This window comes from Diprion similis, chromosome 11 (assembly GCF_021155765.1).
Source record: "Diprion similis isolate iyDipSimi1 chromosome 11, iyDipSimi1.1, whole genome shotgun sequence".
Classification (NCBI taxonomy): domain Eukaryota; kingdom Metazoa; phylum Arthropoda; class Insecta; order Hymenoptera; family Diprionidae; genus Diprion; species Diprion similis.
In genome coordinates, this window is record NC_060115.1 from 10,701,134 (window position 1) to 10,725,103 (window position 23,970).

Here is a 23,970-nt window from a genome sequence, read left to right on the forward strand (position 1 = left end):
TGCAGGAGAATAAGGTTGGCTCTATTCCCAATCCCCCTGCAAACTCCGAACTGTCCTGAAACTTCCTTAGTTCCACCGCGGAATCCCTTGAAAAATAAGAAGATAACCTCCAGGGTACATACACCTACATCGAAGGAGCATTTCACAGAAATTCTGCACCACCGTCCGCATCTACACTTACCATTCTTCAAAGCATTCGGTAATCAACATCAAATTCAAAGCACAAAGATGATAGTAACAATAATAATAATAATAATAATAATAAATTTAATATCGCAAGATATTAAAAGAAATCATATTTGACATAGTTTCATCATTATTATACGCTACAGAGAGACTCGAATCAGAGAAAAAAAAATGACACAACAAAGAATGCAGGCAATGAGCCTGTACACGTTAAAAGAGAACAGAAGTCGTTGCACCCGAGTTAAACTCGTATCTTATGAAAAAACATAAATAAATAAATAAAGAATGAGTAAACAAGTAGGTAATAAGCCTGAAGAAGAAAAAAGTGAAAACTTCATACCAAAGCTTACGATATTCTTCAGAGCTCTGTAGTTTTCTTTGTACTTTCCAACTTGTCAGAGTATTACACGTATTTATTCTACAATATTGTCGTGGTGGACATTAGAGCTATGGTGGTGGTGGTCGTGGTGGTGGTGGTGGTGTAACGCGATAGTATCGAGTATAGTTACGGCGTAAGTCGGAAATGAGGTCATACACGGTCTAATATCTAAGACACACGCCGGCAGAAGACTGGTTTTAATTTGGTCGTATAACAACGGAAGTTTACGACTATGTAAGAGTAGGTAGTAGGCTATAGCGCAGGGAGATGGAATCCATCCCATAATCGTTCGTAGTAAGGAATGCGACAAATTTCAAAGTATATTGTCGGCACCCGCAGAGAAGTGAATGACTCGCGTTTATTGGTTAGACGATGTGAACAACTTGAACTTGTGTTCAAGTTGTTCACAAAAAGGGGGCGTTAAATCATGAAAAAAAGAAAAATTTTCTAATTATCGAAAACTAATGTATAAACAAGAAAATATTTGCTCAATGAGAATCAAAAGTTTTCTTATCTGATTAAAGGAAATAGAATTCCAAAGATGTACATCAAATTCTGTTACACAATCATTATCCGCGAGTGTGCTGGTGAACGGTATCTTCAACTTTCAAAAATTGTATTCAATAACAGTAAGCAATGGTTCATGGTTAGCCGTTAAAAGATCGACCATTAATTTAAATTTTTCTTCTCTAAACAAAACGATCCCTTACAGGAATGTAGGAAGTAGTTGTTCCAAGGGAATTAACGTTCCGATGAGTAACGGTAGAAAAAGAAAGAAAAAATAAAAAAAACAGAAGAAATTCGTTCTCAAACGTATCTGAACGTTCAAATAAAGGGAAGAGAGAAAAAAAAAACTGAAACTGCCCGATTGACTGAATGAGGAAATCTCTGTTGATCCGATAAAGTCTAAAAACACCTGTTGATTCATTTTTTTTTTCCCCCTCCCAACTCTGAACGATAGTTGAACGCGACTTGAAATAGTCGAATGGCTAAGAGTACAGATATAAACTCGAGTAAAGGATGATGGCTATCTGTTTAGGGGTAAAAATAAAATAGAATTGACCACAACGTGTCGTGTTTCGGTTACCAGAAGGTAAGCTGGGAGCTACAATAAAAATAAAAAATATCTAACTTCTAGCTTAGGAGATACAGACGACTTGCATTAGCGCTATTAACAGAAATAATCAATAATCAATCGTTATCATCACCGTCAGTGCCAAACAGTGTTGAAAACAAAAAAAACAAAAAAAACAATGCACAAACTTACGAGATAATATGTCGTATTGTGGTATGACGTGAAGGTGAGTGCGAGACGAGCTCAAGGTAGTTTTCTACCCATTGACAGATTGAATAACCAATCGAAATGCTTACCTGAAACAGAAGAAAAATAATCCAAATATTAGATAGTGCCTTACAATATGACGATGTGAAAATTGCCAAAAGTTTTTACTTGTACGAAAGTTGAAAAATATTTTCTTCGATGCATGAAAAGTCTCCCAAAACCAGTTAAATAAGGCATGTAAGGCATTGTGGATGATGACATTTTAACTTTACAATCAGATGATTCAAATCTTTAAACTTCGTACAGTATTTTCGTTCACAACAATTCTTTTCTAGCTCGATACATGTTTCAAACGAGTAGGTAAACAGTGCAGTATAAACGATGGTGAAACAAAGTTCATGTTTCGATACGATTTAGAGTACGTAAACTACGTATGTATGGTATGTCATGTTTAGTAGATGCAGCCGTTTGTTTAAATGACTTTTCTTATCTAACCCGGATAACGACCGATACGATGAGGAGACGATTGTCGAAGCTTTAACGAATCGGACCAAAAATTTGCCGATGAAACATGAAAATCTCTAAGAACAGTATAATTATAATTACACTCTAACTATCGAAGTACTATCAGGTTTTCGTACAGCCGGTCGAAATATTTAAGGGAAAAAACAAAAACCAAATGATTATCGATTAAACACCTAATTTACTTAAAAAAAAAAAAAAAGTGTTGGCAAAAAAAAAAAATTCGGATTACATTTAAACGACAATTAATAAATGGAAAAGAGGCAAAACAAAACAAAGATCATTTTATAGTACAAAGTAATTGATAATAATGTTCAGCTCTTCAGTTTTTTCATCAAATAATTTTACTGACAAACAAAGCAAAAAATATAAAAATTTTCAAATTTCCTTCACGATTCTCTACATCGACTATAGATGTACGTCGGTAAGATTAAAATTTATCATTCAAAAAAGATATCGTGAAGAATAAATTACCCCTGTATATAAAAAAAATGCTACAACTTGAAAAAATATATCAGCATAGATAAATATCGACAAGCGGATTTAATTTACTACATTCCAAATAATATATATATATATATATATATATATATATATATATATATATATATATTAAAAACTCTAGTATATCCCGAAACTGGAAATCTCCGTTACTTTCCATAAATATTGGAATTTATCGTCTGCACCTTGATAAAACATTATGCAAGGTACTTTCTCTGTGTGGCTAAAATCTGGCCACAGAAGTCAGTGTCATTTGGTCGATAATCTAATCTGAGCGTAACCAACCACCGCCACAGAAAGAAGAAGAAGAAGAAGAAAAAAAAATAAACATTTTCCTTCATGTATACGATGAAGTATCGCAAAATGCGCGAGGCAGCCATTAAGCAGGAAGCTCTGCTTGATGCTGACCGATCGCCTTGCACGCTATGGGAGAGTGAGGAGCACATGAGTTAGTGAGTGGATGAGCGAGTGTGCGATCAAGCGATCTAGAACGAAGCAACGTGCGCAGACCCCAAGTTGAAAAGAGAGAAAACTAAACTTGGCGTTTCTCCGACAGAGAGCAAAACAGAGAAAGAAACTTGACACGAGGGGGAGAAAGAAAAACAGATAGAAGTGGGTCACCTGCGGAAGCGCAAAGTAGGATGATGAATACGTCACTGGAGTGTGGCGAGTGACAAAATATCATCAAGTATAATAACCAAGTTGACCAAGCCAAGTACAACGATAGAGTCGGTGTGAACGTGTGACGCGTTTCACACACGTTCGACCGCGTGATGTGATGATCGTGACGAGCAACTTGTTTTCTACGACGTAGAGATTTTATACGAATATACTATATTTGAGATAAGCGACCGACGCGTGACGTGACGACGAAGCTTACCACAGCAATTGGGATACATAACCAAACACAGATTGTACAATATATGCAAACCTCAGAGGAGTTTCACCCGCAGGATACAAATGTTCGGTGAATATAGTCACTGAATGCGTAATTTTGAAATGGAAATTTTCGATTGAGAAAAATAGATCCGCGTCGCTGTATAGTGTATACGTACAAGTTAATGAACGGTAATTAGTGTAAACAGAACCATAGTCGAAAGTGGTTGTAGAATATCATGCATCATTTATGCAATGTCTGCAAGTGTTTGTATTTTAGAAAAATACATATTTCGATCGGTAATGGAGATACTGCAATACGAAAAAGAAGATGGCAGCATTGTTGTAGTTGCCTGAACATCTAATTTATAACGAACAAATGTTGATTGAATATTGAACAGGTATTTATCAGATTACCATTCGCATTTGCATCATTGGTGAATTTCATTTCAACACGATGATAGTTGAATCCCATAGAACCAGAAGACTCTTGTGTCTTATATTTACTCTCCAGCAGTAATCCATGATGCTTAAAGAATTGAATAGTAACTCCGCATGTGAGTCGACCAAACATTGGTTTCAATAACTAAGCTAAAGTACATGTGTCGTTCCGTGGAATTTTACGACTTGGATGATTTTCATTTAAAAGGACTCTCGGCTTGGGTTTATAGTTGCTGATATAGCATAAAACCGTGCTTCGCGCAATAAGATGATGATAATATGTGCACATATAAGAACGGATAGAGAGACAGACGAGAAATGAGAGAAGAAGTGAAGAGAAAATAAACAGTGTTGTCATATATACTCAATACGCATGACGGAACGAGACTAAAGCTAGTATAAGTAAGTGAATACTTGGCAGACCGCGACCACGAGTTACTGTTGTTGTTCTCATTCTTGTTTGTCGTATTCGCTCTAGCTGTACCTAGTAGCGTCGTACCGAGCGTTATTTCCGGTTCAACGAAAGACAAACAGAGATCTTAGTATCTCGAGATGATGGGGAAATGAGACGTAAAGCTTGCGGCACACGAGGAACAAATTGCCTCGTATAAGTCTCGACAACAATCGCAACAGCGCAACAGTTGAATTGTTATATACGCTTGTTCTTATCATCCTAATTCTCCGTACACCATGAAGAATAAATGACTCGATAGTCGATTCTGCTCTTCTTCTTGTATTAAAAATTCAATCATTCTCCATGAACTTCATAGTAACCGTATTGCATGAGATCCAAGGTACAATAGTATCAAGGGTATTGCAAAAAATATCTCTGTTTTATCCAACTGATCGCTAAATGCGGTTTCATTGCAACGACGTTAAAACTATGAATTAACATTAACGCCAACAGCGTTGCATAGTTGTTTTGAATTTTAATTGTAAAATATTTCTATTGAATATCGAGCCAAACGAGACTAACATCTTGTAAGCAAACCAACCAAAAAGATTTTTCCCAACGTTTGCAAATCAGTTTACGACTCCTCGTGAAGACTACAAAGGAAAAAAACTACCTACACTCACGTATGAGAAAAAAGTACCATAAAATGGCACGTGAATTTTTTCTTCGCGTAAGTTCATCTTATCAGTTCTCTTGACTGCCAAAATACATCTTTACAGGACACAAAAGAGCATGCACATTAAGTCAGGTTGCAGATGCCGGAGAACTTGTAGTAGCAGCATGTCCCGTGGGCCGAAAACACCGTAAACAATACGATTGGACACGAGATCCGGTGGTTCGGTAACGATAAATGTGAAACCCAGTATGGGTATCGAGTTGTCAGCTTGCCTGCCTCGATAAATCACCGCGAGCGCTGTTGTAGGCGAAACAATTCGTTCGAATTTCCCGCCGGCGCTGGCGATTCGCGTTAGCAATAGCCTTTGGAATTGGGATCTGTTGGTCAAGGATCAGCCGTTCTAAGTATCTAACCAATCAGTCAGTCAGTCAGTCAGTCAGTCAGTCAGTCATTCGGTCAGTCAAGCCTTGAGCATATCTGAACGAAGACAGGCATTGGTAAAGCACTTTCTGCAGGAACGTATAAGCAGCGAGCATAGAAACGTGCGTTTAATTTCTGATCCATGAACGGAAGCGAGTATAGAATTCGCGCGGCAAAATCCCAATCCTTGATATTTTCGGCCAAGGTTAATTCTCCGTAATGGTTTCATTATTTCACGTTACACCACCAATGCATCAACACAGTCTCGAATCTCAAGATCACATTCTCATACCTCGTGAAACTGATGTCCTTTCATTGAATCACATCCATGCAAGAAGATCATCGCAAAAATGAGCCGATTTCAAACATGATTAATAGTCTTGATTCCAATTCGTTCTTAACATCTCCGACACTGAGTTATCGAAAAACAAGCTCCTATAATATTTAAAAGACACCTTCGAACGTGGCACCTAATAAAAAACCGAAATCTGCACGTATACTTAGAATTGGTCATCAATTATCGATGCGTAAAATAAATCGACAAACTATGCGATAAATTTCAGCGATTTTGCAAAAACCCTGAATCTCGTCGTTATTAACACTATAAAAAAAAAAAGAAGTTTCTTCGAAACATAAATACGTTATACTGTTAATTAAACTTTTACCGACTACAGAATAAAAATTCTGTATTCTTATTTACAGAGTCTTAAATTTCCAAACGTAACTATTAAAAAACAAACAAAATAAAAAATTCCTCCACCTATTAAACTATATTATTATAGGTTAGTCGCACGGGCGTAAAGATTATAGCTTGCAGACTCAGAATAATTTGTTCCCGACAGTTTCCCTCGAGCTAGTGCTTCTGGAGCTGAGCAGTAGGTACCTACAGCAGCAGGTATTACATGAAGTATTACGTAAAACGTGTAATAGCTGCGGTATCACGACGCCATGACATTTCGCCGTTGAAGACACCTAACATCCAAGCCGCCATTGCAGCAGCAGTAGGTATGCAGTAGCCGTAGTTGGGTCTCAAGAAGTATAAGCTATAGTTTTCTGCATACCAACAACCTATGCAGTTCTCCTCAGCTCACTTATATTAAAGTTGCGTTGCGTAATCTATACCGAGGCGTGAATTAACCTAGAAAATAATCGCGCGAGAGCCAATGGCGCGCATTTCTCGATCCTCAAGCGAATTCACTTCCGTATGAATACAGCAATTTAAGAAAACCACGTTGTTTGTTGTGAATTTTTTTATTCCTCTCTCTTTTTTTCCATCAACATCTACAGTTCTAAATCAAACTAAAATCGGCTCGTCGTACAATAATTTTTTTTTTTTTTTTTTGTAACAATTGACAGTCGAATATTACAACTTGTTGGGTTAGTGAGATAAACTTGTTGATTTTTTACACACAGTTGTAAACATCGAATACAAATCTAAAGAATATACTTTGTTCAATGTCTCCCGGGCATCTCTCAAACTTATGTAATCCGTTCATTGACATTCACGAAGATACGAAGTCATTCGACGAGTACGGAATTGCGGACGAATGGATACCCGATACTTACACAGCATCTCGTTCCCTCCTCTAGCAGTATATATAATCTATCCACCTCGCGTGCAGGTTTGCTTACACCGCCTAAATCTGTACAGATTACTACACGCGATTTTATACTCAACATAATAAAAAAAAACGCGCGGTTATTTCCGTAAAATCCTCGAGTAAAAAAAAATCTTTTCAATTGATTAAACAATTTTTAAAAATCTCTAAAATTGTATATTTATTCGATGTGTCGGCAGCTTGATCGAAGCCCAAATGCAAGAAGGTGATACGCACGAATAACTTTTCCCGTAAAAACCTTGCCATTTAGATTAAAATACAAGACAATTATTATCGCACATCGTTCACTGTGTGCTGTGTTATAATGTTCTTTTTTCACCCACGTGCTTTAATAAGAGAAAAACGAATGAGAGAAAAAGCGTTTGTGACCCTCCTCGGAGGGAAGGAAAAATTTACCACCTGCGTTATGACAAAGTTTAATTATTATACCGTATTATAGTCATCACGATGCAAATTGCGCAGATTACATCGGATTACGAATAAAGAATTGGAAACGAGGTTAAGCTCGGCATTTACTCTGAATAATATGAGAAATGTACCTACATCCGCTAGAGTGTGCCGACGATTTTCCATCTCTCTCTCTCTCTCTCTCTCTCTCGTCAGGAAATTGCGTAACTCTATACCGTGTAATTATACCCGTCAAACTTGTCGTCGTTCCACTTTCCGCGACATTCCTCAGAATCTGACGTATATCGATAAATTTCTATCGAATCAGAGTAAAGATTGTTAAAAAAAAATACAATATTAAGACCGCTAAAAACACGATTCAACGTGCATTTTATGCATTTTAATATTTAATTAAAAATAATTATCCCAATTAATTGAGTAAAGTTCGATGGAAATTAAACCGCTCTGCAGATTGAATGAAATGAAAATTTGAAAGAATGAGCTTTACCTAAAATGAAAAAAAGCGACACTATAAAAGTGAAGATTCTCGAGTCCGTGAAAAGGAGGAGGAGGAGACTTGGCTGAGACTCTTCAACGTCCGTGAACTTGATCGATCGATCAATTCATATTATAACATAATAAATCCCGTTAAACTATGTGCGTTACGTGTACATGTATAAAAATATATATATACCAATAATACCGATATACCGAGCTTAAAAAAATGAACTTACAATTAATTCTACATCTGTTTCCTCGTTTTCTCACACAGTATTATTACAACAACACACACCTATCAATTCGTGCATTGCTAGTAGATACATGTAATACGTGTTGTTGTGTTTTTTTTTCTGTCGTAGCGATAAAATACAAGTGGATGAAGCGCGAGGGGAAGAGAAGATTGTTGTACCCAAAAATAGCTTTCAGTTTAGTTTAGGTTCATTAAATTCCGAGAGACACGAGTTATAGACATACGTCAAGCCGCCGCATTCTTCGCAGCCTTAACCATTTTATCGTCCACGACATATTAATTAACACTGCACAATATTCAAAGAAACTTATTTGTTTCAGATGAAAATTTGAATATCGTTATACCTTGAAAATACTGTCGTCAATTTCGTCAATTTTCATTCTTCCATTTGGATTATTGTTTTACTAATACATACATACATACATACATACTCCGTGTTACAATATTTCGGAGAAAAGTCATCAGTGGTAAAGAAAAAAGAAATGAAATAAAACACATAGATATACATAAGTCTAGGAATTCTTAACAAGGCTTAAGCACTTTGCTCTAAATTTTGAAGATAAAATTAAAGATAGAATTAAAATTATTCTTTGTTTTATTTATTTTTATTTTTTTCTTCAATTTCAACGTCAAACTGAAATATGCGAAACTAAAAGTTTATTCAATACCTCTAGCACTATATGTCCACGATATCGTCACTATCGTTACAAGAAATTTACAATATTTGCACAAAACGTGACAAAGGTTGACCACCTTTTTTTCGTGCAAGGAAGCACAGTGACAGTGAGAAAAAAAAGAGGAAGCAAAAAATTAGAGATAAAAAGATCTCAACAAAATCTCTCTGTATATCCCCGTCTCGCTATCGCGTTACGTAATTTTACGCACCCGCACACGTGCGTTTTCTCATACGAATTCTTTTTTATCCAATAGCAGAGGTATCGTTATCTGTAGGTAATAGCGATGTTCTTTAGCCGCTGTTTTCCTGTTGTAAACAGTTTATGCATGACGACAACGCGAAACGAGCAAACAAAAAACGTGAGTTAATTAATAATATTACATAGATAATGCAAACTTTTTATTGCATCTTAAAGTTTATTTATAACAACTGATTTTGCAGATTTTTTTACAGGACTCTCGACCTGTAATCGGCTACCTTATATATATATATATATCGATATCGCACGCATATCGCACGCACCACGCGCCAGATAAATATCCTCACCCTCACCTCACGATTAAACTAGAAATGAGTAAGAATAGAGCTCTAATTTTATATACGATATAATAAAATAAAAAAAATTTTAAAAAATTACAAGAAAACAAAACTTAACTTTTATAAGAGAAGAGAGAAGAAATTTTTCCTTCGACTCATGTTTCGTCTGTAAGTTAGCAACAAGCTAACGAGTTATCGCGAAATTTCCGTGTGTTCGGTGTAATTATTATTTATTGTTTTTTTTTTTCCCCCCTTCTACTTTTTAGTCATATTTCGCACAGATTCAGATTCACACGCACGCACGCACACGTACGCACACACACTCACATTAGTTATCTGTTACTTAATAAATACCTTCTAATAAACTATGAAACGCTAAATAAAGCTACAAAAAGTATGACATTTATGAAATTTATTGTATGTAACACGTACAGCTGTTACGCAATCAAATATTATACAAGTACAAGTATATTATAGCTATATTATACACATTGTACTTGCATACGTACGTTTTACTAAGCAAATGATAATTTATTATCTTGTATATTGCAATACGTAATTACTGAATACTTTGTGGATAATAAATATTGTATTACCGAAGTAGGTACACAATTAAAAATGAGAGAAAAAGAAGAAAAGAAAACAAAAAAAAAAAAAAAAAAAAAAACAACTCGCGAAGCAATTAAGTTTCTCGCCTCGATCGATAACAATATTTAATAACGTATAACCAAACTAACGATGTTACATTTTTTATAATCGATAACATATTTGCATCAAATCCCTCCTTAAATCTGTTTCAGCCAGAAAAAAAAATTTTTTTTCTCTCTCTTTTTCCTTTTTTTTTTTCCAAAACCTTCGAGAATTTACTTATTCGAAACTTTCTCCGCAATAATTAAATCGTATTTGATGATATACATATAAGGAGAGAGGAAAAAAAAAGGATTAAAGGAAAAAGAAAAAATAAAGGAAATTGAATTCTGAATCATCATCGTTGTCGGTATACTTAGTTGACGATCGAAATTGGAAAAACACATATTAAAGGCATGCATTATATATGTATATATGTATATACGTATATGTATATATGTATATTACAATAAACACTCTCTCAGAAATGTTGGAAGCGGTATTTCCATCGAAAGCATCGAACGCGCGTCTCGCAATGATCGTAATTTATTCATCAAACTACCGCGAACTGATACGAGCCGGTTAGTTGAGTCAGCTAAAGTCACGTCCGAGGAAGAGCAGAGCCGACGCGACGTTGTAATCCAGCAATTACTTGAAGAGGATGAACCTGGAGAGGATTCTCGGCTGACGGCCGTGATAATTTTATGACCCGGGCCCTCCTCCTCCTCCTCCTCGACCCCTCAGGGTTCTGGACTCCAGCCCGTGGGGAGAAAATAAGGTTTATACCTCGAGTTAGTTACCTCGACGCCCGCCCCTTATTAAACAAGGCGCGTCGTTTTGCCAAAAACCAATGTATGATTCCTTTCTTCAATTACCGGTGAAACGCGACATTTGGTTTTTTTTTTTTTTTTTTTTTTTTTTTTTTTTTTTTTTTTTATCATCATCGTTTAAATTTTGTGCAATATTCGATGTAAAGGGGGAAGAAGAAGAAAAAAAATACAAAAATCCATTCATTTACACAAGCTGTTTGTACTTGCGTATTAATTGATATAAAATCATAGAAAGAATTATTTATTTAACCAACAATAAGAACCGCCAAGTGCGGATATATTCTCAATTTTAATCCACGATTGTCAAAATAGTATATAATAAACCGAATAAACAAATTATCGCTCACCTATACACGTAACTATATGCATATTAGTTGTTTTGCAATATATTTGTACACCGTATATAGATAATTATCGAAAGGAACAAACATCTCATAAGATAACACGAACGGAACGTCGATTATATCGATTACTTGCATGATCGTCGGGAGGTTAAAGGAGAAAAGAAACGCGCGAAGAAACAGTCCAAATAATAACAATAACAATAACAATAATAATGTTAGAAAATCTTTTTACCGAAGAATCTCACCGCGAGAGTGCAGCATGTATATTAATAATTTCGGCAAGTGTGCGCAAAAAAAATATGATATACGTGAGTAGACTCGTGATGATTCTCTCTCTCTCTCTCTCTCTCTCTCTCTCTCTCTCTCTCTCTCTCTCTCTCTCTGATTTCTTTCTCGCTTCGCTAACGCGCATGTCTTGTTGCTACGACCAAGTTATTCTGGTGCGCAGAACAAGATCTTACCGAACGCGTGCACGTGTGGTGTTGTAATGTAATAACGTACATACGTTATACCGTGCATATAAGTAAACGATACGTGTATCAGCAGGACATACGTCGATGCTTATCGTCCTACATCCATATTAAATACGTATACGTATATATACTTTACTTTAGTATATCCGCGAGCATTGCAATACGCAGCATTTGCTTCGATTAATGATATGAGATACTGAAATTTGAGTAAAAAAACTTTTGAAAAAAATATCGATTTTTGGTTTTTCACAGAAAAGTATTCTTTGAATCCTTATCTATACGTACACAAATCCTTGGAACCGGAAAAAATTTAGTACGACACGTTTACTCAATAAAGAAATTTTTCCAACTTACTGTACTTCAATTGTTACTACTTTTAAATTATGTTGGAGACCCAAAATTTTTCAGACTAATTCTAAAGAAAAAAAAAAAAAGATATGTATCAAATTTTCTCACAGATGATACTAATTTGTTATTTTGTCTTACTCGGTTATTCATTTTCACAGAGAGGATACCCGCAAAGTTGCCAACATGACGATTGACATGCAAATCGCAATTGTATGTAAATCGTATTTACAGAAACGTAGTTCAAAACGATTTCATAAAACAAGAATTTCAAAATGTGTTTTTCTGCGGTTTGGAATCATATCGAAGTTTTTTGGCACATACTCCACCAAAGATGAGTATCGAAATTTATATAGCAAATCATTATTCTTCCAAACGTTTTGTATTTATTTCACAGGACCAGATTTACGAGTTATCAACCGCACGATCCGCTGCCCGCAGGTCAAATTGCTCACACGCGACAAAACCAAGTTTATATCAACCAAACCAACCTTTAAATAATTTATATCCTTGATAATTCCATCCAACTTCCTTGAAATCGTAATTTCTGAAACGTATCACGCGTGATGAAAATGTGAATTCCACTCAAATACTGCAAAAGCAATTTTTTTCAACGTAAAATGTTTCAAAACGATTCGCAATCTCATCCAAAAGTAGTTTGCTTCACACGTTAAAATTAAAATCTTGAATTTTTTAGTTTCAAATTAAAAAAAAAAAAAAAAAAAAAATCAAACGAATATATCTCAAAATCATGTTTTTTGCCAATTGAAGAATCTCCCTGCGCTGAAGCTTTCGGTTACAAACTTATAAAATGTTCGGTATACATTCTTTCATACATTATCTACAAATTTACGCCAGATTATGAAAGTCGAGAGAAAACGACCGATTTTCGAAAAAAAATTATTGAAATGAAATTTTTTACTTTTCATGAAATAAAAAAGTGTAAAAATCATTTTTAAAATATTCCTTGCACGAACGCGAATATTTTACAATTTGCTGATATTTATCTAAAGTAAAGTAAAAGTACATGCGATTGAATTAGAAAAATTTGAAATCCAAAACCTACCGAATATTTAACCAAAAATTACGACTTTAGAAATCGTGAAATTTAAACGATACTTTACGGAGATGAAATACTGGCCACATTTCTATCCAATAATTTATATACTGAATAATTTTCTATATCTGATACAAACTGCTCTACGCGTGTTAAAAATTCTGAAGAATCCGTAACGACGATAAAAACAGGGCGTCACTACAATAATTTAATATTATAATAATTGAATCAATAAAAATTTTATATAGACTATCCCGTATTTTCTACCACGTAATATGAACGATGGTTTCCACAGGTAAAAAGTTCTTTTCATCTTCATAATATTTTTATTTCTTTTCTGAAGAAGGGTAAGACTTGACAAGATAGAGGAAAAAGTACTTTAATTCACTTATTTCAAGTATAGATCGTCGCGATGATGATACAGCAATACGTGATTTGAAATATTCCGGAAGGTCAACAAACATAACATCTTCAGAAGCAGCGCAAAACATACACAAAAATGTTCGGCCGACCTTTGATCAATCAATTAGCATACTGGTCACGCTGGCTTTCATGAATTTCGACTAGGTCGATAACTGCGTGTTCCGTATGCAACTTAGGAAAGTAGATGTATAAATATAAAAGTGAATTTATTATAATCATCATCGTTATAGAAAATGAATAGATAGAAAGAAAAAAAAATAAATAAATAATAAATAAATAAATAACTTAATAATCAGGCGATATGTACAATTACACTTGATATAAATTTCATTTTCTACTATTTTTATTATTTAGTTTTAAATGTGGATGAAAAAAAAAAAAAAAAATACAACAACCAATTAATGAATGAATAACAATTGAATCACGATTTTCAAATTTTATTATACATTTCCAACTCACGACTTCATCGACCGCAGCTAAAAAAACTATGCGAAAGTAAGAAAGTTGTTTCGCTAAAACCGGGATAGTAAAATAAACCGAACGAAATCGCCAAGATTATTCGACAAATTTTTCTCAATTTCCCCCCCCCCCCCCCCCCCCCAAAATGATTTTCCAGGCTTATGATTTAATTGTTCGGACCGAGGTGAGTCAATATACTTTCAAACTACTGTACTTATACTACTACCATTACTATCTCTCTCTCTCTCTCTCTCTCTTTTAAATATATATACCTACACGCGATTGGCGAGTCTCGTAAGCGATTCAACAGGTGTTCGTTTACTCTTAACTTGATGACATTTTAAAAGCTGGTTACTCATAAGTTGCGATAAAACAATCTTTGCAATTTCCAAAAGGGACAAAAAAAAAATAATATGCGGTTAAAAAGCCAAAAGGGAAAGAATTCCATTCAATACACGTTCACGTAAGAAGAAGAAGAAGAAGAAGAAGAAGAAAGAAAAAAAAAAAAAACGGAATCAATATACCTTTACCTTTACTGGCAATTTATTACCGACCGCAACGAAAACGTAACCAGGAAGAAGAAAAAAGAAAAAAGAAAAGAAAAAAAAACCCCGGAGCTTCGGCAAACCATCGAGAGTCTCTCATTGTCAGTGACGGTCTTATCAGAGGAGCGAAATAGCCTGTCAGGATCCTGAGGGTAGATCAACGCTTTTTTTATTCTCCATCTCTGTCGGCACCCTCGACGTGAACCCTGCAGGGCCAGGCATTTCGTCTCTAGAGATAACCACTACGTGATATATACATACATACATGTACACGTATACAACTCTCTTCTATCTCTATCTCTATCTCTATCTATCATAAGTTAGCGTTCTTCAGTTTCTAACAGTCCGGAATGATCCAACAACCCCGCCTTACTGCGGGACAATTTTCGAGAGAATGAAAAGAAGGAGAGAGAGAGAAAAAAAAGAAGGATAAAGCTTGTGATGAGAGAGGGGCAAACTTGCGAGAATTGTTCCAGCCGTATAATTTACACCCGAGAGAGATCTTAGTCAGAGTTGTATTATAGGTAGGTACAATACATACATATATATATATATATATTATATATATTATATACACACAAATATACATATATAATTTAAAACACAACTTTTAGCTAGCTTCCGTCTAGCTGCACACGTCCTTAAATATATTTCGAGTCTAGTTTTCATTCCACGCGAATAAGTGTCGTGACAAACTTGTACAAAAAAAAAAAAAAAAGAAACTAGCTAAATATTTTTCGTCTCATCAATCTCACGCACCGGATTAATTATTTTTATCCAATTTCTGATGAATATTTATATTAATTGTCAACAATGACAAAAAATCTACTAACCGATCAGGATTATTACGTTGAAATTTTGATGAAATTTTCGGTCATCACTTTTTTTTTTTCCTCACACTAATTGACCACCGCGATTATCACATCGTCTATACATATAACTAGTTCTTCCAAATTTACACCGCGGATAGAAAAAATACGCGGGTACTTGAGAAAAATTGAAACGGGGAGAAATAAAAAAAATAAAAAAATATTCAATATAATAATATAAGGTACGAGTATAACACACATATATATATATATATATATATAATAATTATTGCAGCTGTCTCTTAAAGTCAGGTCTGTATAATTTGCGTTAATTATTTACCAAAAGTCTTCGGAAATCAAGTATTCAAGTTACGAGTACGTGTATACATATATGTATATACGTAATGTTACCTTACACGCCGCCACGTGCTCGTTTCTCACCAGCATTTGAAGAGCTGAGTAAGTATTATAAGTGACACGTATAGGAAAGAAGCAAAAAAACACGTGTGGCTCACGTGTTACACCGTGACTCTCGTAGGTACTACCAAAGCCTCGTCGTTCAAGTTGACAGACATTGCTGTAGAAGGTGGGGGAGGGGGGGGGGGGCAAGATGAAGTTCGAGACAAAAAATGCGCATCCACTGTACGAGTATTATATATAAATGAAATAATTTTCTTTTCTTCCATATTATCGATAAAATAAATTTTTTTATTTTAAACGACACGTCTAATTGTAACTGAGAATCATATGAGAAGGAAAAAACAGAATAAGGATAAAATAATAACGCCATATAGCGTGATAGTGAGAAAGTGAAGAAATAGAAACCGTGATGGTGGGGAGGGGGGAGGGGGGGGGGGGGGGATAAGCAGCTGACAGGAAGGAGAAGAGGGTGTTTTAGACTGGTGCATCACGATGCAGTCTTCTATCTATACCACCGGAGTCTCAACAAAGTCTCTAGATATAGTCTTCTTTTCTAGTGCCATCAGATGTGAACCATCCATCTCTATGGAGTTGGGAACAAGCTACTAAGTACGAAGAGAGATTTTATGGATGTTGTCGTTGGGGTTAGGTAGCAGGAAAAATAGACGAAGAAACAAAACGGAAAGACGTGGAGCGTAAAAAAAAAAAAATTAAAAAAAAAACAAAACAAAACATAAAAACGTTTCGATAACACGCGGTACGGGTGACAAAATTTTTATTTTTAGAGGATCTTGTAATATGTATACGTGTATACATGTATACATGTATACATGTTCGCTCTTTTGGTATCGTGGTAAGATTTCAGGGTCTTATTGTTAGACCAGGTTATAGGATGAATTAAAGTATTTCCGTTTTTCGCTGTTTCACACGTATCCTCAATCACAAAATTCAAATTTCAAATCTAACACAGATTTGACGAGAAACTATTACAGGCTAATGGCACTGGTTAACTCTATCCTTTACTTTTCATAAATTTGAACCACTGATTGTGAGAGAAATTCTATGGTTGCGAGTACCGTACCGTCCTTATCTTTTTTTTTTTTTTTTTTTTTTTTATCACCACCGTAACCAAAAAATATAGTTCTGGATAGTAAAACGAATAAAAAGTATAAAATAGTAAACTTGAGATTGAAATCGCGCTTTTTATACACTCATTCGTTTATCATCATACCAAGGAATAAGTGAAAAGTTGATACCTGAATGAAGCTTGATTGATCTTAACTTCAGATTGTTATACTTTTGACCATAAAAATCACATCAATTCGAAGAATATTTGAAGGTAGCACGAATGAGGTGTGAATAAAATTTCACCCGTCAAATATATCAAACGCAATGAAATCATCCTTCACGTAGAAAGAGCTTCACCGTAATGTAACGCAATTATTACGAATCATTTGTAAATTTCAGAGACGGTATATTCAAGCGGTAAGACTTACCCTGACTGGTGCTCTGGGGAAGAGCGAGGAGGCCGAGTTCGTGTTGGAGCTGTGATGGTGATGCCCATGATGATGATGGGGATCCGGGCCACCCCCAGCAGCCGCTTGTTCAGCTTGGACCGACATCGCTGCGCGTGCTTGTCGCTCGCGCTCCCGAAGCCGGTCCCGCTCCACGCTGAAAAACAAGAATAGTAAAGATAATTAATTAGAGACGTCATCGTCGTAAGTGATGGTGCTAAAAACCAGAAAGAAATCAACAAATTGTCGAATTTCGATTCGGATGACATTTTATCACTAAAATTTCATATTTCAACAATTTTGTAGACAAAAACTTGTGAAGACTTTCGTTGCTTGGTAAAAGTTTGATTTCTTTACTTCAGGGTCCGCAATTGAATGATTCGATATTAGGCGGTTTCGGAATTTTTCAAATTTCGAATTTCAATCCCGTTCCAAAATGTATATATTTGTATGATTAGTTAGAAATGATTTTTTTTTATCTCATAGAATGTGAGCTGAGGTTATAAACAGAAGAAGGTATGTAAGGAATTTGACTTTCGGTTAAACCTGCGAAGAAAGAAAAAGTAAAACGTCGAAATCATATATATATGTATACATATATGTATATACACATCCAGTCAACGAGAGATGATCCTTTTAGAAGATAAAGAGCAGCGAACAAATCTTGTAAAAACTTACTTAGGAACAGGTTGAGCCGAAAAACTCCTCAGAGCTGAAGAGAGAAAGAAAGAATGAGAAGGCCGAGGACAACGTGAAAAGGACTTCCCTTTTTGAATACCAAACTTTTCTTACAAGACTCTCTGTTTTATATATATAATATATATATTCCCTCTTACATGGTACATGGCGTGCACGAAAAAAAAATTGGATATGTTTTGTTATTTATTGCAGTATTATATTACTATTAATGTTATTATTGTTGCTCTTATTATATAATATCAAAATCAGAAGAAAAAAAATGTCTCATAGAATTTATTCGTTAAATGTAACGAATTAACAAATAGTAAATATTGGTTAAAGTTCTGCTACAAATTCGCGGTTACAGGAAAACTTATAATCCATCTTAAATTTTGACATTCATTCATTTTCATATCTGTAACATGAAAAAAAATTTTACTCACTGACATGGGTTTAGATATGTATGTTATCACAATATCCACGCACTATTACATATAGGACAGATGATAGGCGTAATCGTTGTCGAATCTATATTAAATTGTATATGTTATATATACATAGAACGACACGAACAAACACAGACGTACCTAAGCAAAATTCTCACAGAGTGCATAATCGTCTTTACACGCAGTATATATGTTGTTAACGTATCATAAAACTGCTACCTGAATGCAATGCTGAGTCTTGCAAGTAGGTATGCAGTTAAAAATAGAAAGAGAAAAAGGAGAAAAAAAAAAGAAGATAAATTGCCGAGTAACGTCAATCGCCGCGTTTCTCTTCCTTTCATTTTCAACTGTGACTCTGTATATACAAGGTATATGTATATACATATAATACTCGGAATAGGTATTGGTAGAAGTGATGCCGGTGAAAAAGTAGTTGAAAGTTTCTCGTATCAACGTCACACAATACGTATCTCCCCGCAGATAACCGGCAGTAAACACATGCCTGATAAACGCAGGCCTATATGAAACAAACAACGGTATTAACTGAACAGCGAAGTGAGAATCGGATCCAGGGTATTCCGTTTGGAATTTCATTGCACCCTGTAGGAGGCCATTACATGGTATATTACCGAATCGAATAATCGAATAAGATGAAGAGACGTGGCGGTATCGATACAGAAGCATCGAGAAACGATGCTATTCAATGCAGTTGACGTTTTCCATAAAGTTCTTGGATTCTGTTTGCACTTAGTCCGTAAGTGTTGCTTCCGGCGTGTAGAATAAGAAGAGAGGGGGGGGGGGGGGGGGGGCAAAAAATAAAAATTAAAAAATTAAAAAAAAACGAATAAGAAGAAATACAACCGAAGCCTGCAGTCCTCCGGTGCATGTAGAGTATCGTCGATATTAGAACTGGTTAGAACTCGTACGTGAAATATTTGGAATCTAAAAGCGGGATCTATCTTTTCAAAGACGAAAAGTCGGCTCTGTTTACTCAAGTAAGTGTATAAACACGAGAGACTGAATATTATCATAGGTAGGTATAACAGTGACGTTCGCGAGATGAGTGTTAATTTCGTTGAACCTGTCTAATTTATTATATATATGTATATGACGAGTAAAGCGTGTATCATCGCGTGAGTTATACTCGGAAGGTGGTTTAACCGTATGATCCTACGTGCATGATTGTGAAAATGAATATAAAAAGTAAGAAAAGACCTTGATAATACAGATGTTAAAGGAGATTGAGAAGAAAAAAAAGAAAATCTCTTTCTCTTACGAAGTAAAGTAAAGAAACAAACAATCGTTACATTCTTCTGTTTACCCTGTAACCTGTACAAAAGTATCGCAAATTAAGTAAACGTATGCAATTCATTGCACGGATAGTAGATTTTATTTATGTATGTACGCGGGTATACATGCATAGCGCATCAACAGAAAGAATCGTAAAATATGTATATATATATATATATATATATATATATATACATATAAAGAAATGCTGGCTGCTGCAGCAGCAGCGTGACGGTAAACAGATCGAGACGATCTTCTCAAGTCACCTTGAAATACCAGCTCGAGGGATAAAAAGTATTTTGCGCAAAATTCGCGCTCACATACTCAATTTTTTTTGTTTGTTTGTTTGTTTTTTTTTTTGGTTCTTTTCAGTTTTTTTTTTTTTTTTTTCTTCTTTAAGAAAAAAAAAGAAAACAAATAAACTTCTGCAATAGATTAGTGTCCATACATTTGATATTCCGCGTACAGTGTATAAGCATAAGTAATGAGTACGTATGTATGTATGGATATTGGAAATAAAACAAATAAAAAATAAATAAAAAAATATTGCGGAAATCGTATGCCTTTAGTGATGCCTCTATACGTGCGACCATGGATTGAAGAATGAAAAAATAAAAAAAAAAAATAAATATAAAATATAATGAATAAATAATGGCAAAAATACGCGAAATAAGAGAATTTTCTACATTCGTATACATATTGTTTTTTGAGAATTCAAATTTACATCACATGTCTACTATTATAAACGAAGCGTGGACATGATACGTGTACCTCTTATTCCTCCACAGCTCTGATACTGCTTTTTGCTGCGAACCTCTCAAGGCGAACTGGTTGTTCATTCGTATCAAGAGAGAAGAAAAACGACACTGATAAACGGACGGAAACACACGCGAAGGAAAAAGACAGAGAAATTTTTTTCAATTTTTAACCCTTCGTCACACTGAGAAATAATTTTACAACAGTCACACTTTCAACTACTGCTCGATGTGGATAAAAAAAAAAAAAATTACGAAACGTGCGAATTTCAACACTTTGGATCACATGTGCGAAAAGTTGATTCGTAAGGAATAAAACCGCAGGATGTTCGCATATTTGAATGAAAAAAAAAAAAAGTCAAAACATCGTCAGTTGTTAACATTATCGTATAAAAATTTGAATTTGATATGAATTTGCAAAAATAGTATTAAATTGCGTTTATCAAAAACAATATTTATTCCGCGCGCACGACGTTGTTCGATCGACTGTCAGGTCGAAACTGAACCTTTATTCAAATCACCAACGGTGCTTATATGGGAGAAGCTTGACTTAAACCTCAGATAAAGGAGGACTGAAGTCCACATTAAAGCCAGGGGCTGCTGGGCATTTAGGGAAAAATATGATCGACGGGTCGATTCTACCTGGTTTGACTACAAAGAGTTAAACGGCGATGTAGGTATGTATATAAAAGCTGCGCGTCGCATTGCGTGAAAGATTTCAGCATATTATAATAAAAACAAGAGAGAGTAAAAATAAATTAGACAAAAACTTGTTTAAATAAATATCAAATATTTACACACATATGGTACATAAGTATGACTACACAGCTGCCGATCGTAGAGCTGGTTACATAATAATCTAAAAAATGTTACATGCCAAGAATAATAATATACTGTGTAAGAAGGATGCAAACTTGGTTTTTCGGACCGAGCGATAACTTTTTGCGATATATGTACTCAGTACGGGCGCATTAGATTTTCACCACAGACTATACGTGGAGAAACCTGCATAGATTTTGATAAAGCTCTTTGCAATCTTTTCGAAATCGAATTAGAATCAATCTTTATCATTTAAAAAAACCTTCCTTTTATTCGTTGTAAATTTTAATTCGTGAAACTTTTTTCATTCCGAAAAGAAGCAAGTGTTCTCAGGTGATAAACCTTACTTGTATTTGTATTACAAAGTGATTTCGACTCGTGATTCAATTCGATTTAATTCCTCTTGGGATCCACGTATTCCGAGAGATTTCGACGTTTTGTCGTCTAATGCGCCCGTACTAATATATGAGTCATAGGTTAGCCAAAAAAATAACCACATAACGCCTTATTAGACGAGCAGAGACGAGGTTTCGGTAGTTGAGATATAAACTAATTTTCTCAACTATTGACAAAAAAAATTCTTCTCAACATTATTATTGATTGTATCTTGTGCTCAGCGAATCAACAAGTTATAATATTATATTATTATTAATGTTATTCTTGTATTAATATTGCACATTGTATTAACAATAAAAATTATAATAACTACAATAACGGAACAAAAAACGAAGATACGAGGTGAATAAAAATCAAAGACAGAAAACAAGAGATCGTTCGGTCAAATAAATATAATGACAACCCGCAGCGAGTATGGTGTCCATATACGATTTTTATCATTCGCAATACGTCGTATGTCATTGGTGAAAAATTTCACAAAAGAAACGCTAAATAAGGCAGCGGTTAAAGTAAAAAAAAATATGTCTGTCGCGGGTCACATACGTTGCGTGCGTTGCGAATCCCATACGTCGAGCGATGCGTTTCCCTCTACGTATGTAACAAGAAGATGTATGTACGTATTGTGACACGTCCGGCTATACACCTGGGTGGACGTACTTAGATATGTGACAACAGCCAGCACCAACACGGCAAAGTAATCGCTGAAGCACGGCTCTACCCTAACCTAACCTAACCTAACCAATACGGCGAAGTAATTTGCCGAAGCACAGCTCTAAATTAACCTAACCTAACCTAACCAATACGGCGAAGTAATTCGCCGAAGTACAGCTCTAACTAAACCTAACTAAACCTAACCTAACCTAACCAATACGGCGAAGTAATTTGCCGAAGCACAGCTCTAAATTAACCTAACCTAACCTAACCAATACGGCGAAGTAATTTGCCGAAGCACAGCTCTAAATTAACCTAACCTAACCTAACCAATACGGCAAAGTAATTCGCCGAAGTACAGCTCTAACTAAACCTAACATAACCTAACCAATACGGCGAAGTAATTCGCCGAAGTACGGCTCTAACTTAACCTAGCCTAACCAATACGGCGAAGTAATTTGCCGAAGCACAGCTCTAACCTAACCTGACCTTTCTTTGTGCCGAAGATTTACCGCCCAGTTGGAGTTCCTTAGCTCGGGGGAAAAGGAATTCGCCTTTCGGCATTGCAACCTAACCTAACCAGGGGATAATCCCTTTTCCTTCGTCGACGTTTAATAACAGCGGCAACGGGTCGACGAAATGATATCTAACGGGATTTTCGGTAGGTATAAATTCACGAACTGACCAGCAGCGCTCAGCAGGAGTCAATGAATGTGTAGCGAATCGCTCATCGTCTGACTCATTGCGATTTGGGAGCAGAAAACGTAGAGCCAAGCGTCTACCCGACATGACTTTGGTAATCGGCTTTACTCGTCGAAGGGGAGGAGAATTCGATAACTTGTATTCGTCTTGGAAAAATTGTTATTCGTACTAGAAAAATTTCGCTTATACCATGTATTTAAATGTCTTATATTAGTCAGAAAAACCCGGGGAAGATGAATTAGAAAAATCTTTGTACTTACTGGAGTAAAATATTTCAAAGTAGATCTATACAGAAATCTCATAGCTTATAAACAGATCGAACACACCAAGTGTAAAAGGAATTTAAGATTCAGTTAACACCGTTTATTCAATAATTTCTATCCTTTTCTTGTTATATTCTTATTTGTAAAATGTCCTCACGTCGGAGGGCCGGAATTAAAATTGTTTGATTAAAATTTATTGTTAACTAAAAAATTATCTCTTTTCTCATCCGACGATAGGTTTTATCAATTACTTACATAAAGCTCGAACAGGATGAAAATAAATACTTGGAACAACGGTAAAACCGTTAAATGTGTCGGCACTGAGTCATCGGTGTTCGATGACATATTTGTTTGGGGATCCCCAGTCCAATGTACAACTACGATTAACCTTCTGGTCCGCAGGTAGAAAAACCTCGAGAAAGACTCGTACACAAGAGCTTGCGATTAGTTGCACACGTCTCGAAATAGCTGATTAAC

The 23,970-nt window shown here is 35.4% G+C and overlaps 1 protein-coding gene across 5 annotated transcripts in view; it reads right to left on the reverse strand.

Annotated features, from left to right (window-relative positions):
• The window catches only part of LOC124412107 (AF4/FMR2 family member lilli), a 203,743-nt gene that overhangs the window by 79,996 nt on the left and 99,777 nt on the right, over positions 1–23,970 (reverse strand). For all 5 annotated transcript variants that reach the window (XM_046891730.1, XM_046891731.1, XM_046891732.1 and 2 more), the window contains one exon: positions 17,476–17,650. In XM_046891730.1, coding sequence (XP_046747686.1) covers positions 17,476–17,650 — 175 coding nt within the window. The remainder of the gene's footprint in view (positions 1–17,475; positions 17,651–23,970) is intronic.